General features: G+C 36.0%; 1 protein-coding gene across 1 annotated transcript in view; it reads right to left on the minus strand.

Moving 5' to 3' along the window:
* Positions 1 to 10: 10 nt before the first annotated feature.
* The window catches only part of LOC136042899 (uncharacterized), a 33,590-nt gene continuing 14,253 nt past the window's right edge, over positions 11 to 19,347 (minus strand). Inside the window, exons 4-5 of the mRNA XM_065727828.1 lie at positions 17,896 to 18,100; positions 11 to 2,924 (exon numbers count right to left, since the gene is read on the minus strand). Of these exons, the coding sequence (XP_065583900.1) occupies positions 2,840 to 2,924; positions 17,896 to 18,100 (290 nt within the window). The 3' untranslated portion in view covers positions 11 to 2,839. The remainder of the gene's footprint in view (positions 2,925 to 17,895; positions 18,101 to 19,347) is intronic.

Below are 19,347 nucleotides of genomic sequence, written 5' to 3' on the forward strand. Positions count from 1 at the left end.
ATGCATCCAGGGTGTCAAAATGGTTCATCTGCAATACGGCAGGAACGGCTAAGATATTTGAAATTTTCTGTAAATATTTAAGGTGATGTTGAGCTAAATCAAATGACACTATCTCCATCCCGGATATCAGAATGAGACGTCTTCAATAGTTCATATACGGTTAATGGTATAGATTAACGCCTTAAGCAACCTAGCTGAAACTGTGAGGGAATATTGGACGGAAAGGACAAGTAGATACTAAATTTTGATTTGTTGACCGAAGGGAGCTCATCAGCGACAAAGAATGTTAAAAAAAAAATGGTTGTATTGATTCTTAGTTTGAAAGTGTGTGTTATTAGTGTGTTATATTCTCAGTGTGATCTTTTTTTGATCGCATTAAAATTTCAGGCCGTGAAGACACCTCAATAAAAGTTTCAGAACTAGGGGAATCGCAACTGGAAACAAATCTTGTAAGGGATTCTTCATCTCCTTTTCTTTCTTTTTTTTTTGCAACAAATTGGAACTATATTAGCTAATATACTAGCTCAAAATGCATAAATGTAAACAAACAAGCTATTAAAGCAAAATATAACACACACAAAAAAATTCCTACAACGAAGTGTTTGATCGTTATTCGTCTATATCAAAGGTTGTAACAGTAGATACGACGGAACAGCTCCCCCCCCCCCAAAAAAAAAATTCCCAAAATTGTTCACATTTTTTAAAATACTAGTAGCCGTACCCAACCATTTGTAGTTCTATAATATAGCTATTTTTAGAATTCCTAGCAAAATTTTGTCCAGAATATGAAGAGCACCGCAACATCTTTTTGCTTTTATTCATCAATAAAAAAAATATCAACAAAACTTACAGAAATTAATTCTTTTAACTTAACAAACAGAAGCTGTTTCAACAAAAGAAGTTTTTTAAAATAAGTACAGAACTAATTTAAACCAAAGGGGAGCAGAAGTAGTGAAAAAAAAGTCATGCTTAAAACGTAAATAAATCATTATAAATAAACTAATGAAACCCTCTGACAGACCGTATTTCAACAGTAGGTGGTGCAAATATCGTAGGTAAATACCGCTTTGTAGGGCTGTAATGAGAGAAAGGTAGATATAGCTGGGGCACAATATGCGGATAAAGGATGACAGATTACCAAAAAATGTCCTTTTCAGCCAACTGTCTAGGGCTAAACAGAAAGCAGGCTGTCCGCAGTTGAGGTGGGAGGATGTCATAAAGAAAGAGTTAAAGGGAATAGAAACTTCCTGGGAGGGTGTAAAGAGGGAGGCTCTGAATAAATTGGGATAGAGGAACGTGCGTAGCTGTGTTGGACTCCAGTGGCTTGGTGCTGCGGTGAGTTCTTCATAGTAGAAGCAGTAAAGAGAGTGGAGGGGTTTCCCCCCTCCAACTCCCGCCAATGTCATCAGATCCGGTCGGGATTCAAAATAAGAGCTCTGAGACACAATATCATTCCAAACATCAAATTTCATTAAGATCCAATCACCCGCTCATAAGTTAAAAATACTTCATTTTTTCTGTTTTTTTTGCGAATTAACCGGCCCCCCACTCCCCCCAGATGGTCAAATGGGGAAAACCACTATTTCCAATTTAATCTGGTCCGGTCCCTGATACGCTTGCCAAATTTCATCGTCCTAGCTTACCTGGAAGTGCCTAAAGCAGCAAAACCGGGACCGACAGACCGAAAGAATTGGCGATTGCTATATGTCACTTGGTTAATACCAAGTGCCATAAAAAGTTTCATTTGCAGCTGAATTAGGAATTGTACTATTATCTATTATATAATTAGGAATTGAACTACTATAAGTTCAACCTAATGCCCCGCTCTTTATGCTAAAGTTTTTTACTGTTTTAAAAAAAACACACACACACACACACACAGACAAGACACACACACACACACAGACAAGACACACACACACACACACATACATACATACATACATACACACACATACACATACACATGTGTGTGTGTTTTTTTGGTTGACTACCAGAAGCTGCAAGTGAGTTTTAACACACACACACAAAAAAAGACTCCTTGTTTATTATCTTGACTCTAGTGTAAAACCAAGTCGAAATAAAATAGTTTGTAGATGAAAGAATACAAACTAACAAAGAATTTCAAGAGTGTTTGCAGATAACTGTCTTCGGGAAATAGCAAGCAACTCCAAAAAATACAATATAAAATGTAAAAAATTAACAGAAAGTAAGTAGTTAGTAGATTTAGTGCTAGATAAGGAGCATTAGCACTGTTGTGGTTAAAGTGATTTTTTTTTAAATATGTATCCAATAGGGAAACATTTTGTTTTGTGCCATAAATTGGTAAAATATGGCCCTTTTATGTCTCAAAATTCTGAAATGTATCCCTTATATGCTCTATTAAGTCATTGTGTCACAGCACTTAGCATTGTGTCCTTTGGACATAAAATATGTCCAGTTGGCAACTCTGATTAATAGTAGCCTCACAGTGAAAGGTCCCAAGTCTTAATAAAACCAGTCAGACAAGTTTTACACTGATCCACCTTATTCCCTTTCAAGGCTAAACAGGTAAATCTTATGAGTAATCAACTGCCTTTGAAAATCAACACTATTCATATACGCCAAATATAATCTGGCTGTTAGTGCAGACGTACTATTATATCAAAAAAAAGCTTTAAATAAGTCCAAAATGGTGTTACCGCGATGAAGATTGAGTGAACAAAGGGAGAGTCTAAACTGTCGTCAGCTATTAACAAAAGCATTTAGTGTTGGGGTGAAAATGAAAAAGGAGGCTACCAAAAGGAAAAAACATCTTACTGCAAAGAGGCCACTTTTAAATGACACCAGCTTGATGTCCTTATCCTCCAGAACACTGTTCTTTAAATTTTTGAAGCCTACAGCAGCAGACTCTACTATCTACAACATATAATGGCAAATCATCCCTAGAAGAAAAAAAAGTAAACTTTAGCAAAATTTTAACCTTAACACCTTACTACCGTCTACCACAAAAAAATGGGTCTATGTGCAAAAAAAAAATAATAAAAAGCTGGATTTGCTCAATAAGAATAGTCAATTTTATCCAATTACATCTTAATGGATGGACGGAATAACGCATTTTTAAAATAACAAATTACGAGCGGAACAGAAAAAACACAAAAATTTGGCGAATTAGCTGGTAAAATACGAAATTATTTAAAAAAAACATAAGCATCTAAAACTTTTTTTTAAGGGCGAAGAGGTCAGGAATGTATTCTACTATGCAGTAGAGGGGAATTGCTTCCCCAGACCCCAGTCTCTTCCCCTCACCGCAGGAATTTTAAAATTAATACCTTCAAAATATTTTAAAACCTAAGATAGACCTACATAAGTCAAGCATACACAGAAACAGATCAGTTCTCTTTAGTACACCTCTGCTTCTTCTTTTGGTCATTTTTGCTTGATTTTAAATCACGTCACAGAGAAAACATAAATCAAAGAGAAAATATAAAAAAATAAAAGAAACACCATGCTACAGAAAACACAATAGAAATATTTTCATGAAAGAAATGATTGCTGTTCTTTTGGTCTCTTTAAACGTTTAGACTAAATAATAGCACCTTTTAGTTAGTAATCCCGGCAATAATTCTTTCACACAAAATTAAAGCCAAAAGATAATGTTTTTTCTCATAACGAAGCTCCTCAGTGTCCCTAAATCTTAGACGAGGGATTAGCTTTATAAATGGATTTACACACTTACTTTTCATAGGTGTGATATTCGAGGGGACGCTCCCTGTACCCTGGTGTGAATTTCAGATCCCCAAGTGTTCCAAGTAGTTCCTCTACGCTTGGGACACTCTCCAAACAATTGACAAACTTCCCAAAATACTTGGCATAGTTCCCCCACCCATGTCAAAGCCCTATGGTGTACATGGTTTATAAGAGAGCGACCTCTCAATGAGAATGAATTTGGAGATATTGATAAAATAAGTTAATGGTTGATCTGAACTGTCTTTTGCTTCTTTTTTTTTTTGCTAGAAAATATAAGAGATTCATACTAGAAATGAGATCACATATTTTTTTTAACATTATAGAAGAGGAGATTTTAAGGGGGGCCAAAGAGGGGTTAATAACCTTTTGCCACTTATTGATTTGAAACTTTGATTTGACTTGCAACGCAATCCTGAGATCAAGGTAACTAATTGCAATTTCTGGATAAGTCAGGCCCCCTTCTTGAGTTTCTTACTAGGAATCAAATTATAGAAAACACAAAGTAAGATTATGAGTAAAGATACTAGTTCTAACGATATTAAATATGCAAGATCATGGTTCTCGAGAAAAACTCCATGATAAAGATTTATATGACGTTGACAAAAGCAACAGAGATTATTTGAAAACTGTTTTTTTTTGCGTAGCATAAAAAGACAGAATAAAAAAAAACACATATCAAACAGGAACTATCCTGAGTGAGTGTCTGCCACCTCCTCAACTCCCTCTCTTTATAATAAAGTTTATATGATCCTCTCAATGCTTCCAGAGCAATTTGCTAATAGATATCACTTGGGTAAATTTACTAAAAAGTAAATTCTATTCACATAGCCGTAAGAATAGAAGCACATGTATCATTATTGGCATTTTTTACAAAGAATAAAAAAAAATCCCTTCCAAATGTTTGTAAAGCCAATCACAAAACAAATAATTCTAATTACTAGTTGGCATTATTTTTTCCATTCTAAAATTCTTTCAGTTAAATCAATTGTTTAAAATTAGCGTAAAGAGCCGTTAAGAGGAATACTTAACGAAATCCGAGCATAAAGTCCCTGTCAATTAGCTTGTTTAATTGAACAAACATAGGAAAGTTGATTTTACAAACTGATTCAACCTCAGATTTAAGCTAGAAAATATAAATAGTTTAACTTAGTCCATTTGAGCAATATACTCTTAAGTTGTGTCAATATGTTTCTCAAACTCAAATATATATGTAGAAGGATATTCTTAAAAATTTTAAAAACGGATAAATATTTATTTATAAAAATAACGAAGGTAAAAATTATTAAATTTCGTACGTTTAGTGCTTCATATTGCGAAATTCGATCTTCATTTTCTGTATCCATAGCTTAGGTAAGCTTATTACCATCTATCATTATTATGTATAAAAGTCAGCTTGGCCTCAGAGAATATTTTAGTATTTCGAATTTTAGAAGTGCTAGACAAAGGAACTGATGCTAGGCAAGATTATTTCTAGATTCCTAGGAAATACCATGGACACCAAAATGAAAACATATTTAATCCTCAAGATCCAATCAAGGCCTATTCATACCTGAAACCCAAATTTCTTAGCCAGTTTCTACATCGTCATTTCACAGTGGTTATCACATCTGTACTTTCTGTATTTGGTCCCTGCTCTTTTCTTCTTCCTTCTCGCCGGTTTTGGACAAGAAGCACACCCAAACACATCTTTGGTTCATTGTGTTGAATATGTAGCACTCTGTATCAGACATCGAGAGGCACCCAACGCAAAGCTAGGAATTACATTTGTCACACGGCGTTTAGTCTTCCATCCAAAGCACACCCTTCCATTGCGCACTTTTTTGGCCATTTCAAGGTGCTTTATCCAATGGTTTTCAGCAGCATTGAATGGTAACACTGCGCGCACCCACTAGGGCAGTCTGGATATGTCTTATTTTGGCAAGGATTTTCTCAGTAAACAAACACTTCTTTAGAAGCAGCATCATCAATAGCCAAAATAATTACTGCTCTAAAATTATCAAGGCAAATAGAAACTGTCGGAAGTGCAATGCTCAAATCCCCTATCCCGGGAGTTGAAGTATTAAAATCCCGCTGGTGCCAATACGAACTCTTGATTTTTGATATTGCTCTGTTCTGCACAGACAGAAAAAAAAAACAGCCTAAATACATGAAAAACGGCTGACCAATCGGGATCGATGGTGTTATAGAAATATAAAGTTTGGCAAATGTACAGATTCAGAAGAAGAAGAAGCATTTGCAGCAGATTAACAGCTTTTTATTTGTTTTGGTTAAAAATAAATATAAAGGAAACAAAAGCTATATCTCGAAAATATAACAGTTAAAAATAGGAATAAATCCTTTAACTGACAGTGAAACATATATAAAAATTTTTAACTGTATATTTTGAACACATATACTGTGTCCATGATCAGCAGTAAAACTAAAAGAAATTAATAAAAAAAAATATACCCAATAAACTCTTTAAATATAGTTTATTGCTCTTATTTTTTTTCAATGCAACAGCGGAAGCAAACTTCCTTTACCTTTATGGCTCCAGCTCATTAGATTTATCTGACACATCAGGTGGTCAGAGGTTACAGCTCTTAGGTGAATTGAGATTTACTTTGTTGACCTCAGCATATTATCATAAATTGAATTCAAACCAAATTCACAAAATTAGTCAATAATCCTTTTTTCAATGTTTATACCATGGAGTTGCCGTTGTGTTACTTTATTATATCTATCTTACGTTAGTATCTATATTTACTTATTGCATCTACTCTATTACATCTATATTACTTTAATATTTTACATTTATTTTAATACTTTTTCTACCTAAGCTGATATGGTTTATGATATAATCAAACAGTTCGTGGTAACGAACTGTAGTAAGGAGCGACCCGACTCAATAGTAACCAAAACTCTAAAAAATGGAATTTTGATACCAATAGCTACATCAAAAGAATCGCATTTTAATGCTGGTTTTAAATATATAAGTTTCATCAAGTTTAGTCTTACCCATCAAAAGTTACGAGCCTGAGAAAATTTGCGGTATTTTAGAAAATAGGGGGAAACGCCCCCTAAAAGTCATAGAATCTTAACGAAAATCACACCATCAGATTCAGCGTATCAGAGAACCCTACTGTAGAAGTTTTGAGCTCCTATCTACAAAAATGTGGAATTTTGCATTTTTTGCCAGAAGGCAGATCACGGATGCGTGTTTATTTGTTTTTTTTTTTTTTTTCCCCAAGGGTGATCGTATCGACCCAGTTGTCCTAGAATGTTGCAAGAGGGCTCATTCTAACGGAAATGAAAAGTTCTAGTGCCCTTTTTAAGTGACCAAAAAAATTGGAGGGCACATAGGCCCACTCCCACGCTAATTATTTTCCCAAAGTCAACGGATCAAAATTCTGAGATAGCCATTTTATTCAGCGTAGTCGAAAAACCTTATAACTATGTCTTTGGGGACGACTTACTCCCCCACAGTCCCCGTGGGAGGGGCAACAAGTTACAAACTTTGACCTGTGCTTACATATAGTACTGGTTATTGGGAAGTATACAGGCGTTTTCAGGAGGATTTGTTTGGTTTGGGGAGGGGTTGAGAAGAGGGGGATATGCTGGGGGAACTTTCATTCGAGAATTTGTAATGGGAGAAGAAAATTTCCATGAAGGGAGAGCAGGATTTATTAGCATTATTTAAAAAAAACAATTAAAAAATAAAAGTGAAAAAGCTTTTTCAGCTGGAAGTAAGGAACAGCAATAAAACTTAAAACAAACAGAAATTATTACCCATATGAGTGGCTCACCTCCTTCTAATACCTCGCTCTTTACGCTAAAGTATTTTCGGTAATTTCAACTACTTATTCTACGGCTTTTGTGATTCAGGGGGTCATTCTTAATGAATTGGGATAAAATTTAAGCTTTAGTGTAAAGAGCGAGGTACTGACGATGGGGCGAATCCCCTCATATATGTAATAAGAACATGAGAATACAAAAGTTCTTTACGTAAGCTAATTTATAAGTTACGTAAATCTTTTACCAATAAAGAGATTCGTAAAAAATTAAAAGTTCTAGTTGCCTTTTTAATTAACCAAAAAATCGGGGGGCAACTAGGCTTCGTCCCCCGCTCTTTTTTTCTCAAAATCATTCGATCAAAATTATGAGAAAGCAATTGAGCCAAAAAAAAAAATATGCAAATTTCGTTTTGATTATTCCTCTACAGAGAGCCAAAATCAAAACATGCATTGATTCAAAAACGTTCAGAAATTAAATAAAAACAAGAGCTAAGAGCTCATATGGCACTTGTGACGAGGTCGGAAGAGCCGAGAGCTCATATGGTACGAGGTCGGAAGAGCCAAGAGCTCATTTGGACGAGGTCGGAAGAGCCAAGAGCCAAGAGCTCATTTGGCACTTGTGAGAAGGTCAGAACCTAAAGTTAAACTTTATAGCACAAGATCCTTCTAAATATCAAATTTCATTAAGATCTGGTCACCCTTTCGTAAGTTACAAATACCTCAATTTTCAAAATTACCTCCCCCCTCCCAATTCCACCAAAGAGAGCAGATCCGGTCCAGTTATGTCAGTCACGTATCTTAGACAGGTTTCTATTCTTCCCATCCAGTTTCATCCTGATCTCACCGCTTTAAGTATTTTCTAAGATTTCCAGTCCCCCCAACTGCCCCCCCCCCAATTACGTTTGATCCGGTTGAGATTTAAAATAAGACATCAGAGTTACGAGGTCCTTCTAAATATGAAGTTTCATGAAGATCCGATCACTCCTTCGTAAGTTAAAAATACGTTATTTTTCTTATTTTTCAGAATTACCCCCCCCCCCCCGCAATTGAGCGGATCCGTTCCAATTATGTAAATTACGTATGCAAGACTTTTGCTTATTTTTCCAACCAAGTTTCATCCCAATCCTTCCAATCTAAGGGTTTCCCATCATTTTAGGTCTCCCCACCCCAAACTTCCCCCAATGTCACCAGATCCGGTCAGGATTTAAAATAAGAGCTTTGAGCCACGATATCCTTCTAAAAATCAAATTTCATGGAGATCCAATCACCCATTCGTAAGTTAAAAATACCTCATTTTTTCTAATTTTTCAGAATTAACCCCCCCCCCCAACTACCCAAAAGAGAGCGGATCCGTTCCGTTTATGTCAATCATCTATCTAGGACTTGTGTTTATTTTTCCCACCATGTTTCATCCCGATCCCTCCACTCTAAGTGTTTTCCAAGTTTTAGGTTTCCCCCTCCCAACTCCCCGCCCCCATCACCAGATCCGGTCGGGATTTAAAATAAGAGCTCTAAGACACGATATCCTTCTAAACATCAAATTTCATTGAGATCCGATCACCCGTTCGTAAGTTGAAAATACCTCATTTTTCTAATTTTTAAGACTTACTCCCCCCTCCCAACTACCCCAAAGAGAGCAAATAAGTTCCGATTATGTCAATCATGTATCTGGGACTTGCGCTTATTTTTCCCATCAAGTTTCATCCCGATCCCTCTACTCTAAGTGTTTTCCAAGATTTTAGGTTTCCCCCCTCCAACTCCCCCCAATGTCATCAGACCCAGTCGGGATTTAAAATAAGAGCTCTGAGACACAATATCATTCCAAACATCAAATTTCATTAAGATCCAATCACCCGCTCATAAGTTAAAAATACTTCATTTTTTCTATTTTTCCGAATTAACCGGCCCCTTCTCCCCCCCCCCAGATGGTCAAATCGGGAAAACGACTATTTCTAATTTAATCTGGTCCGGTCCCTGATACGCTTGCCAAATTTCATCGTCCTAGCTTACCTGGAAGTGCCTAAAGTAGCAAAACCGGGACTTTAGGTTTTCCCCCTCCAACTCCCCCCAATGTCATCAGGTCCGGTCGGGATTAAAAATAAGAGCTCTAAGACACAATATCATTCCAAACATCAAATTTCATTAAGATCCAAATACCCGCTGATAAGTTAAAAATACTTCATTTTTTCTATTTTTTGCGAATTAACCGGGCCCCCACTCCCCCCCAGATGGTCAAATCGGGAAAACGACTATTTCTAATTTAATCTGGTCCGGTCCCTGATACGCTTGCCAAATTTCATCGTCCTAGCTTACCTGGAAGTGCCTAAAGTAGCAAAACCGGGACAGACAGACCGACAGACAGACAGACCGACAGAATTGGCGACTGCTATATGTCACTTGGTTAATACCAAGCGCCATAAAAACAAGTTTTTTCAACTGAAAGTAAGGAGTGACATCAAAACTTAAGACGCACAGAAATTACTTCGTATATGAAAGAGGCTGCTTCCTCATCAACGCCCCGCTCTTTACGCTAAAGTTTTTTACTGTTTTAAAAAGAAGAATTGAGAGAAAGAGTCAAACTTTAGCGTAAAGAGCGGGGCGTTGATGAGGAAGCAGCCTCTTTCATATACGAAGTAATTTCTGTGCGTTTTAAGTTTTGATGTCACTCCTTACTTTCAGTTGAAAAAACTTTTTTTTTTATTTAATGGTGTATAAGATCATATTAGGTATTATAAAGAAATGGTAGTAGATCCTGTTCTAGGTGGGGCCTCATGCCTAAAAGAATAAGTTGTAAAGGTTATTTGTAAAAACGTGTACCAATTTTCAAATTAGATGGAAATGAACATATAATCAATTATGTATCTGTTTTCTTACACAAATTGAAGAAGTAATGATCCAAGCTTTGACAAATTCAATATCACTTAGTTAAGCTCTGGATTACTAGATTACATGGGTTATTTTGAGCTCTTTTAGGCCATTTATATTATTGTTTTTTTATATATTAAATATTTATATATTTATAATTTATATTTGAATTATTAATATATTATTTATAATTATTTTTTTATATATTATAATTATTTATATATATATTATTTATATATTATATTATATAAATATAATATATTTATATATTATTTATATAAATTATTTTATATTATATAAAATAATTTTTTTTTATTTTATGTATATAAAATATTTATATATTATTTTTTTAGGCCATTCATACTCCCTCACAAATGATTATTAAATTATGAAAGAACATGAAAATGAATCATAAATATTGTGCTATAAAATAAAATTTTGTTGAAAACTGCCGGCTCTAGGTTATTTACCAAAAATATATTGTAGATGTATAATTGTGTATTATATGTTTGAGCACTATGGAGGGGAGAGTCTTGGTAAAATCAGTCATATTTGGATTCAGAATCGAATTTTGACTACATATGTGGCTATTTTTTTTTAGCTGCATTAATACAAAGATGGTCCATAATTATAATCTCTGCTTTGTAAGCAAATGGACAAAACTGTGAAATAATCTACCTGCATTTCTATGGCTACGTCTAATTTACACAAAATGAAGCATTATTTATTCTATTGTTTATCATGAGGATGAACCTTAAAATGAGCTTCTTGGTTCCTCAGGAATCGTGTTATCATCATCTTGGATTGTAAAAGAAGCTACTTGTGGTATTACAAGAGAATGGAACATACATCCTGAAATGATATCTTTAATGTTATCTTTAATGAACTTGGGCCCCATCAACTATGCTTTCTGATAATTGGGAGTAGCCGTTTTCAGAGCTTGACGAACTCATATCCATTCACTAGGGGGATTTCCACTAATATGGAAATCAACAGATTTTGCAGAGTTGGAATTTCATAAATGAGAAGCATTGTCAGATTCATAGCAATTAGTTTCCACTAAATCTTTTCCGTTTTGCGATTTTGCATTTTTTTTTTCTTTGTCAATATTGTTCATGAAAATATTTGCAGACGTTTAAACTACGTATTACCTATAGTAACTAAAAGGAAATTTGCTGTAAACTCGGGTTTTTACGCAAAAATAGGGCGTGGACAGATTTAGAGGGCTAAATATTTTTTTTTTTTATTTTGGTGTCTTTAGTACTTCAAAAATTAAATTCCCGGATTTTCAAGTTTTTTCATATGTATATGGTTGTACATGTTTCCACGTGATCAATTTAAAGAATTAGTTTTAACATTTTGTGTCTTTGGTATTTAAAAAAATATGTTCAAGTATTTATCATCATAGGCAGCGCAATAGCGTCGTCTAAGTAAAGTAAGCAACGTGGACAAAGTGTTTTTTTTTTCGTCATAGACTAGTAGAATCCGTAGCAGGAGTTGTCGTAGAAGCTTCGAAAGGAACTAATTCGACTAGAATCACCAAAGTGATTGTGATACTTTTATGCTTTGAAGATTAATTGACTTAATTTCTACTCTTTTTTGGCTTAATGTAGCTCTTTATTTTCCTTTTGATTTTTTAAAAATGTTTTTGAAATGAATCCCTAATAAGGCAAACTTTATTTTAACAATTAGGTCAATATCAAGATTACACATGTTTATAAGAATAGAAAAATAAGTCTGCATAATAAAGATAAGAATATTGGAAGCGACAGTGGTGAACTATGGCTCTGAAGCAAGGGCGCTCCGAAAAGTGGATGACGATTTGCACGCGGGGGGGGGGGGTCATTATAAGTATATAAGAAGGCGTTTCAAAGAGAAATTTTTAGTATAGATCTTAAAATGACAGAAAGAACAGCCGAAGAAGCTGCTCAAAGAGTTAATGCCAAAAGGCTTGCGGCAAAAGAACGGAAAACTACGCAGTTAGATGAAAATCAAACTGGACAGCGAGAGTCGAAACGTATCAAAACTGAAAATGATAGCGATGATTATTGGGTTTGGGATTTTGACTTGGATAAGGTCATTAATGCCTACCAGATTTCAATTAACCCTTTCGCGACCGACAAGATCTTACAGTCCCGGCATTTAAAAATCCTTTGGGTACTTCTAAATTGACAGATAGAGCCATACAACCTTTTTCATCGTTTTCCGCCTTTATTTGCCAGTCGATTTTTCGGTAACAAGTCAAGGATGCGTTCAGTATGAGTTATTCAGCTGACAGTAAAGTTTTGCTACTACTTTTTTTCAAAAAAGGTAAGAAGTCTTTTTTTTTTATTTGTGATAGCGGGCTACAACGTTGTAAGATCAGATTCAAAACTGCAGCTTTATTTGCCAGTCGATTTTTCGGTAACAAGTCAAGGATGCGTTCAGTATGAGTTATTCAGCTGACAGTAAAGTTTTGCTACTACTTTTTTTCAAAAAAGGTAAGAAGTCTTTTTTTTTTATTTGTGATAGCGGGCTACAACGTTGTAAGATCAGATTCAAAACTGCAGTAGTTATTGCTTATGTGTAAGGAATTATTTTGGCATAAAAAAATCCGATAAAGCCCTTCGGGCGACTGCTGTAATGGATTCTATTTTTGGGACCTTGCAGTCCAAGTGGACAATGCCTTTGTGTGGTGGCGACTGTAAAGTCCCGCTGGTTGAAGTTGATTAGAATGACACTTTCGAAAATTAAAGATTTCTAAAGCAGCAGCACTCCTGGACTTGTTTTCTTGCTCTTCATTTTAATTTCCTGTGGTCTGTGATGTTTGATTTGGATGACCTTGCAGATAAAAAATCAGCAGTCTACCTCTATCTTTTATTTCTTTTTGCCTTTTATTCGCGCCTTTCCTTCTTTTATTCAGGTCAAGATTAAACAAAGAAAAAAGAACTTTCTTTTTGTTGGTTATTTTCTCTCTCCCTCTCCCTCTCTCTCTCTCTCTCTCACTCGTATTATTTTATTGTTTAGTTAGATCTTGTTCCAGGCCATGCGAAAGCGAATATCTACCAGTCAAAGTACCATACTGAATGTCTTTGAAGAGATGGGAAGCGATCTTAGTGATTTGGATGAAGAGGATGTCTGGTTTCGGCAGTCTGAAGAGATAGAACTGGATTTACAGGAAAACACCGACACAGAAGACGATGCTATGGAGCAGGACCTGATTGGCTTGGCGTTAGCTAATATTCTCCTTGGTTCGGACTTACCAAATGCTGGAGAAGACTCGACAGCCACTTTTCCGATCCCAAACGATACAGATCCTGGGCTTGTTGTGCCTTCAACTTCATCAGCACCTGTTCCATCTCGTGCAGATAATCAACCAAAAAAATATAAGACCACCAGCAAGGAAAGCAAATGTCAATGAAAGACAAAGAACATGGAAGAAAGTTGTCGCACAAACCCATCAGTTGGACTTGAAGAGTCCAGAGGCTAATTTAGAGGAAATAGGACGTGAATCAACTCCTATGGATTTTTTTCTAACCTGCTGGAGCAATGAGCTTCTTGAGCTCCTTGCTTTTCAGTCAAATCTTTATTCTGTTTAGAAGGGCAAGAATATCAACATAACAGACAATGAACTTTAGGTGTGCTTAGGGATAAATCTATTAATGGGGTACCACCATCTTCCAAGCATGAGGGATTACTGGGCTACTTATCCTGACCTTGGTGTCTCTTTTGTATCGTCAAGGATGTCAAGAAACAGATTCAAAGATATTCTAAGAAACTTGCATGTCAGAGACAACCTGACAATCACAGCTGGCCAGAAAGACGGGCTTTTCAAGCTGCGACCGATGATTGACCTGCTAAGCTTCCGCTTCAAGTAGTTAGTGAAGCCTGGAACTTACATGAGGGTTGACGAATCCATCATTCTTTTCAAAGAACGCTCCACACTAAAGCAATATAACCCAATGAAGCCGATAAAAAGGGGGTATAAGCTTTGGTGCTTAGCCCTCATGAGTGGTTATGTCTACAATTTTGAAGTTTACCAAGGAAAATTCCAAGCTATCAAAGACGATTTAGGATTTGGACTTGGCGGTAGAGTCGTGAGGCAAATGACTGAATGTCTCACCAAGAAAGAGCATATCGTCATTTTTGATAACTTTTTTTCGTCTGTCTCTCTTCTTGAGCAACTTAAGGAAGATGGTATTTTTGCGTGTTGTACTATTCGCTCAACAGGAAGGGGCTTCCTGTCCTTGCACCCGACAGAGCTTTAAATAGAGGAAGCTTCAACCAACATTGTTGGTTGAAGCTTCAACCAACATTCAAGACATTGTGGATCAATTGGTGTCTATAAATGGAGGGATTCCAAGACTGTTCGGTTTGCTTCTAACTACCATGGTACAGAGGTAGCCTCTGTAAAAAGAACGAATTATGATGGATCTACTTTGGTCATCACAGCCCCTCAAGTAGCAAAGGATTATAATGACCATATGGGTGGTTTAGACCTTTTAGACCTTAAAAGGGCAGCATATGGATGAGATAGAAAGTCTTTAAAATGGTGGCATCGACTGTTTTGGGGTTTTACGGATTTGACACTCTGTAATGCTCATGTTTTGCACAGTCTCCTTTTTCCCGAAGAAAATTGACAATGCTCGAGTTTTGGCGAAGGGTTATGAGAGGACTCGTGTCTGTGCCACAATTGAAGAGGAAAAATGGAAGAACTTTTCAGAAGGCTGTTGCAGTTAACAAGAAAAGACGAGGGAGTTGCGGTGCCTCAGTTCCAGACGATGTCCGTCTTGGTGGTCTGGGCGATCACTGGCCTAAATTTGTTTCTCAACGCTCAAGATGTGAAATGTGTTCTCTAAAGTAAGTTGAATCAAGACCACACTCAATTTTCTCCAAATGTGGTGTGACGTTGTGCGTCAACGAACGGAAGAATTGTTTAGCTGAGCATCATGAGTATCATCAATAACTGAGTTTGAATTAACATTGCAATTGAAGTTTTATTATCTGAACAAACGATTATTCTTTAACAAAAAATTAATTTTCTCTGCGGGACTTCAGTCCCTTCGGCTAGCATTTGGTCAGATTTATTTTCCAAGCGGGACTGCAGAGTCCCGCTTTGAACAGTTTTTTTATTGTTCATTTTAGAAGGTTCTTATGAGCACTTTCAAGATCAGCGTGTCTTTTTGGTCAGGAATCATATATTTCTCGTCAATTTTTTTTTGAAAAATGAGGACTTGGTCGTGAAAGGGTTGAAAACAAAGGTTCGGCAATATGGCGCGAAAAAAGCTAAAAAAAGAAAAAAAAAACCTAAAAAGAAAAAAAAACTTAAAAAAAGGAAAAAATAACAAATGTAAACAACTAAAAAAAAGCTAAAAAAACTAAAATGCTGCAAAACAAAAAAAGAGAAAAACTAAAAAAGAAACTATATCTATATCTATAAAAATAAGTTGTAAGTATGCATGTTTGTCTGTTTGTGGGTTTGCATATGACGTTATTATAAGTATGTAAGGCTTTGTGTATGAAGTCATTATAAGATGAAACTACAGACCGGGACACTGGGACACAAATGACGACCGACCAGGACACTCAAAGAGAAATTACATACTGGGACACTGGGACACAAATGGCGACCGGGACACAGGGAATATAAATGATGATCAAGACACAGGGACACAACTACAACGGGAACGCCGGGGGCACAGGGGGATATATAAATGACGACGGAGACACAGTGAATGTTCGATTAGCAATCACCATCAACAAAACTCAAGGGCAATCATTAGAATAATGAGGTATAGATCTGAATACGTATTGTTTTTCCCATGGACAATTACATGTTGCATGTTCGAGAGTCGATAAACCTGACAATCTATTTATATGCACAGACAATGGGATAGTGAAGAATGTTGTATATTCGCAAGTTTTACATAGTTAAAAACATACAAAAAAACTATCTATATTCACAGGTGGGACACAGGGGCACAACTAAAATGGCGCGTGACTAAAATGGCACATAACGACTTACCCGCGCGGGGGGCTTGGGGGGTTCAAAGTGCCCCCACCATCTAGGTGTTGGGGTGGCGCGACAACACGTATATATATATATATATATATATATAAGTTCGGAGGTTCGAGAATTGTTGTTGCAGCGCCATTTATTTTGAATTGGGTTTCTAATTGAGCGGATTTTTTTTAAAAAATTAGCCACATGGTAAAGATGAATTCTATAATTGTTTAGTTCATTCAGGTTTCTTGCAATGTGTTAATATTTGCGATTTGGTAAAATTTATTATATTTAGTTTACCTATTGTTGCTAAAAAGAGGGATATATTAACAGGATAAGCTTGTTTTGGTGTTACTTGGTTGTTTTACATTTTCTGTTTTTTTTTCTTTCATAGGCATGTATTTTGGGGGTGATACCTGACACGGGGATGCCATGGATATTCTGTGGTAGCCACAACACTGTGCTGGGTAGAGAATTTAAAGTGGCGAAACCCTATATAGGCCAGTGTATTCTCCTGATGAGCCCTTGTGTTGGGTTGTTGCCTCTGAATTATTTGTCTTTATTATTTTTTCTATTGTTTGGTAAATGACGACTTATACTTATTGACGACATGACTGCCTGTCCATGGATTATTCTTTATGGTTGATTGTGTATGGATATGCTGTTTGACCTATGTGATTGTATGGATGAGTAGGGTTAAGGCCTCATTCAAGTGCTGGTCTATATTAATCACTAATTTAGGAAAACAGTCTTCCTTTTCTCCTTCTGTCTCTCTCCTTTTTTTTCTTTTTTTTTGTGTTTGTGCTGTTGCATTGGTGATTTCTCTTTTCAAGATATATATATATATACACTTACAACCCCAAGGAGTTGCTATTTCCTTTAAGTTTTTCCTTGTGATATCCTCCTACACCATTCTAGAACAAACTACTCTTCGTTTAGCCCTAGGTTATGGGCTAAAAAAAAATATTTTTTGCGATAGGTTATTCTCGACCCGTAAAACGTGTTTTACCCACCTCAACCTTTCTTGCATTATAGCCCAAGAAGCCGAGACTTAGTAAATTTTTTCTAGAGCTTACTTTTAGAGCATGCTCAGTCAGTTGGGCATTCTGTAAGTAATTTGACTGGAAAATATCTAATAAATCTTCCTCCGTCTTTTAGAGCACCTATATTTCAGAGTCACACTTGATCACTGTCATCAATATAGCCAGCTGCTGAGGTACTGAGGAACTGTTTGTCCTAATCAGGGTCAAATCAAGTTTTTACTTATGATTTGTATATTTCAGTTATCACTGTCTCTGAAGATAAATGAATTCTGAGTGTAGACATGAAGGCACACACTACGGAAGAAGAAGGGGTAATTCAGAAAAAAGTCTAAGAATCTCAACTGGTTCATATTTTTAATCTTAAACAGGCCCCAATATTTCAAAAGGGGCATTAGAGCTATAACAAGGAAAGAAAAGATTTCCACTTTGCACCTCTTTTCTACCATGGGTAGAAATACTTTCAGTACATTCTATGAAAAAGAAAATTGGAAAATAAACGAACCTTGAACAGGTCCTCCGAAGGTTTCGCCGACTGTGGAGCTCATTTAATTTATAAGCTCCAGCAGCGTATTTCACGAAGTGGTTTGCCCACATCACAGAATGGTTGCACCATTCTCTATCCTCCCAGAATTGGTTCATCTCTGGCAGTGGCGAGTTGGTCATCACCCTCGCCTGTGGAGTCATCACTGGTGGGTTGGTGGTATTATCTGAAAGAAAACTTTCTCCTTTCTAAACTATGACAAACAAGTCTTACAATCTTGATATACCGTCAATCAGTAGCAGTATTATGGTATAACCAATCATTTAATGGAGGAATAGTAATATGTTTATTTACTAGAAAAGCGATAAGCTAGCAGTAGTTGTTAAATGTATAAAAAACTTTAAACATTCCAAGTATCTAGAAAAAACATCAACAACGTAATAAAAACAAATTACGGAAAAGAAGATTGAGAATGAGATTTAAAGACCATCGAAAATACTGCAGGAAACAAAATAAACATCTCGGCAAAACAACCTTCAATGCTATACGAAAAAAGTACAACGAAACAAAACTACATTTCACAAAGAAAATGTAAACAAAACAAACTGATTAAAAAGAAGATGAGAAAATCAGGGACAGCATTTTTGGTCATTTACAAGGGCACTGCAACTTTTAATTTCCATTCAAATGATTAATTTTACATTCTAAGACCACTGGTTGGACACGATCACCCCCCCCCCAAAAAAAAAAAGAAAAAAAAAAACAACAAAAACATCCGTGATCTTTCTTATGGCAACAAATACAAAATATTTTTGCAGATAGGAGCTTGAAACCTCTACAATAGGGTTTTCTGATACGCTGAATCTGATGGTACAATTTTCGTTAAGATCCTATGATATTAAGTGGGCGTTTAACTCTTTTTTCGAAAATAAGACAAATCTTCTCAGACTCGTAGCCTTTAATGGGCAAATCTAAGCTTTATGAAAATTATGTATTTGAAATCAGCAAAATAAGCCAATTCTTTTTATATCTATTGGTATCGAAATTCAGTTTCTTATAGTTTGGTTACTATTCAGCCGGGTCGCTCCTTAATTGAAGTTCGTTACTACGATAGGTGGGAATGATAGAAGGAATTTTTCGCCTCTACAGTTATAGTGATGGTAGCAGCCACAAAATGCATACCACATTACATTTTAAGGCTTACCATCATCGTCGCTGAGGATAAATATCAGCATAGACTGTGTAAGTTACTATAAATAATTATTAAGCACAATGTCAGTAGACATGCTAGGTTTGAGGAGGGAAGGGGTAGTTAGCTTGTAAAGTGTAGGAGATTTTTTGATCAATCAAGGGCCAAGTTCTTGGCTTAATCCCAAAACCAATAAAACGTATAATGAGCTTGTGTTACGTTAGAGCTAAATTTCCCAACCACGGATTGTATCTCCGGCCAAAAACAGCGATCCAGACTGATCG

Source organism: Artemia franciscana, unplaced genomic scaffold (genome assembly GCF_032884065.1).
Source record: "Artemia franciscana unplaced genomic scaffold, ASM3288406v1 Scaffold_2415, whole genome shotgun sequence".
Taxonomy (NCBI): domain Eukaryota; kingdom Metazoa; phylum Arthropoda; class Branchiopoda; order Anostraca; family Artemiidae; genus Artemia; species Artemia franciscana.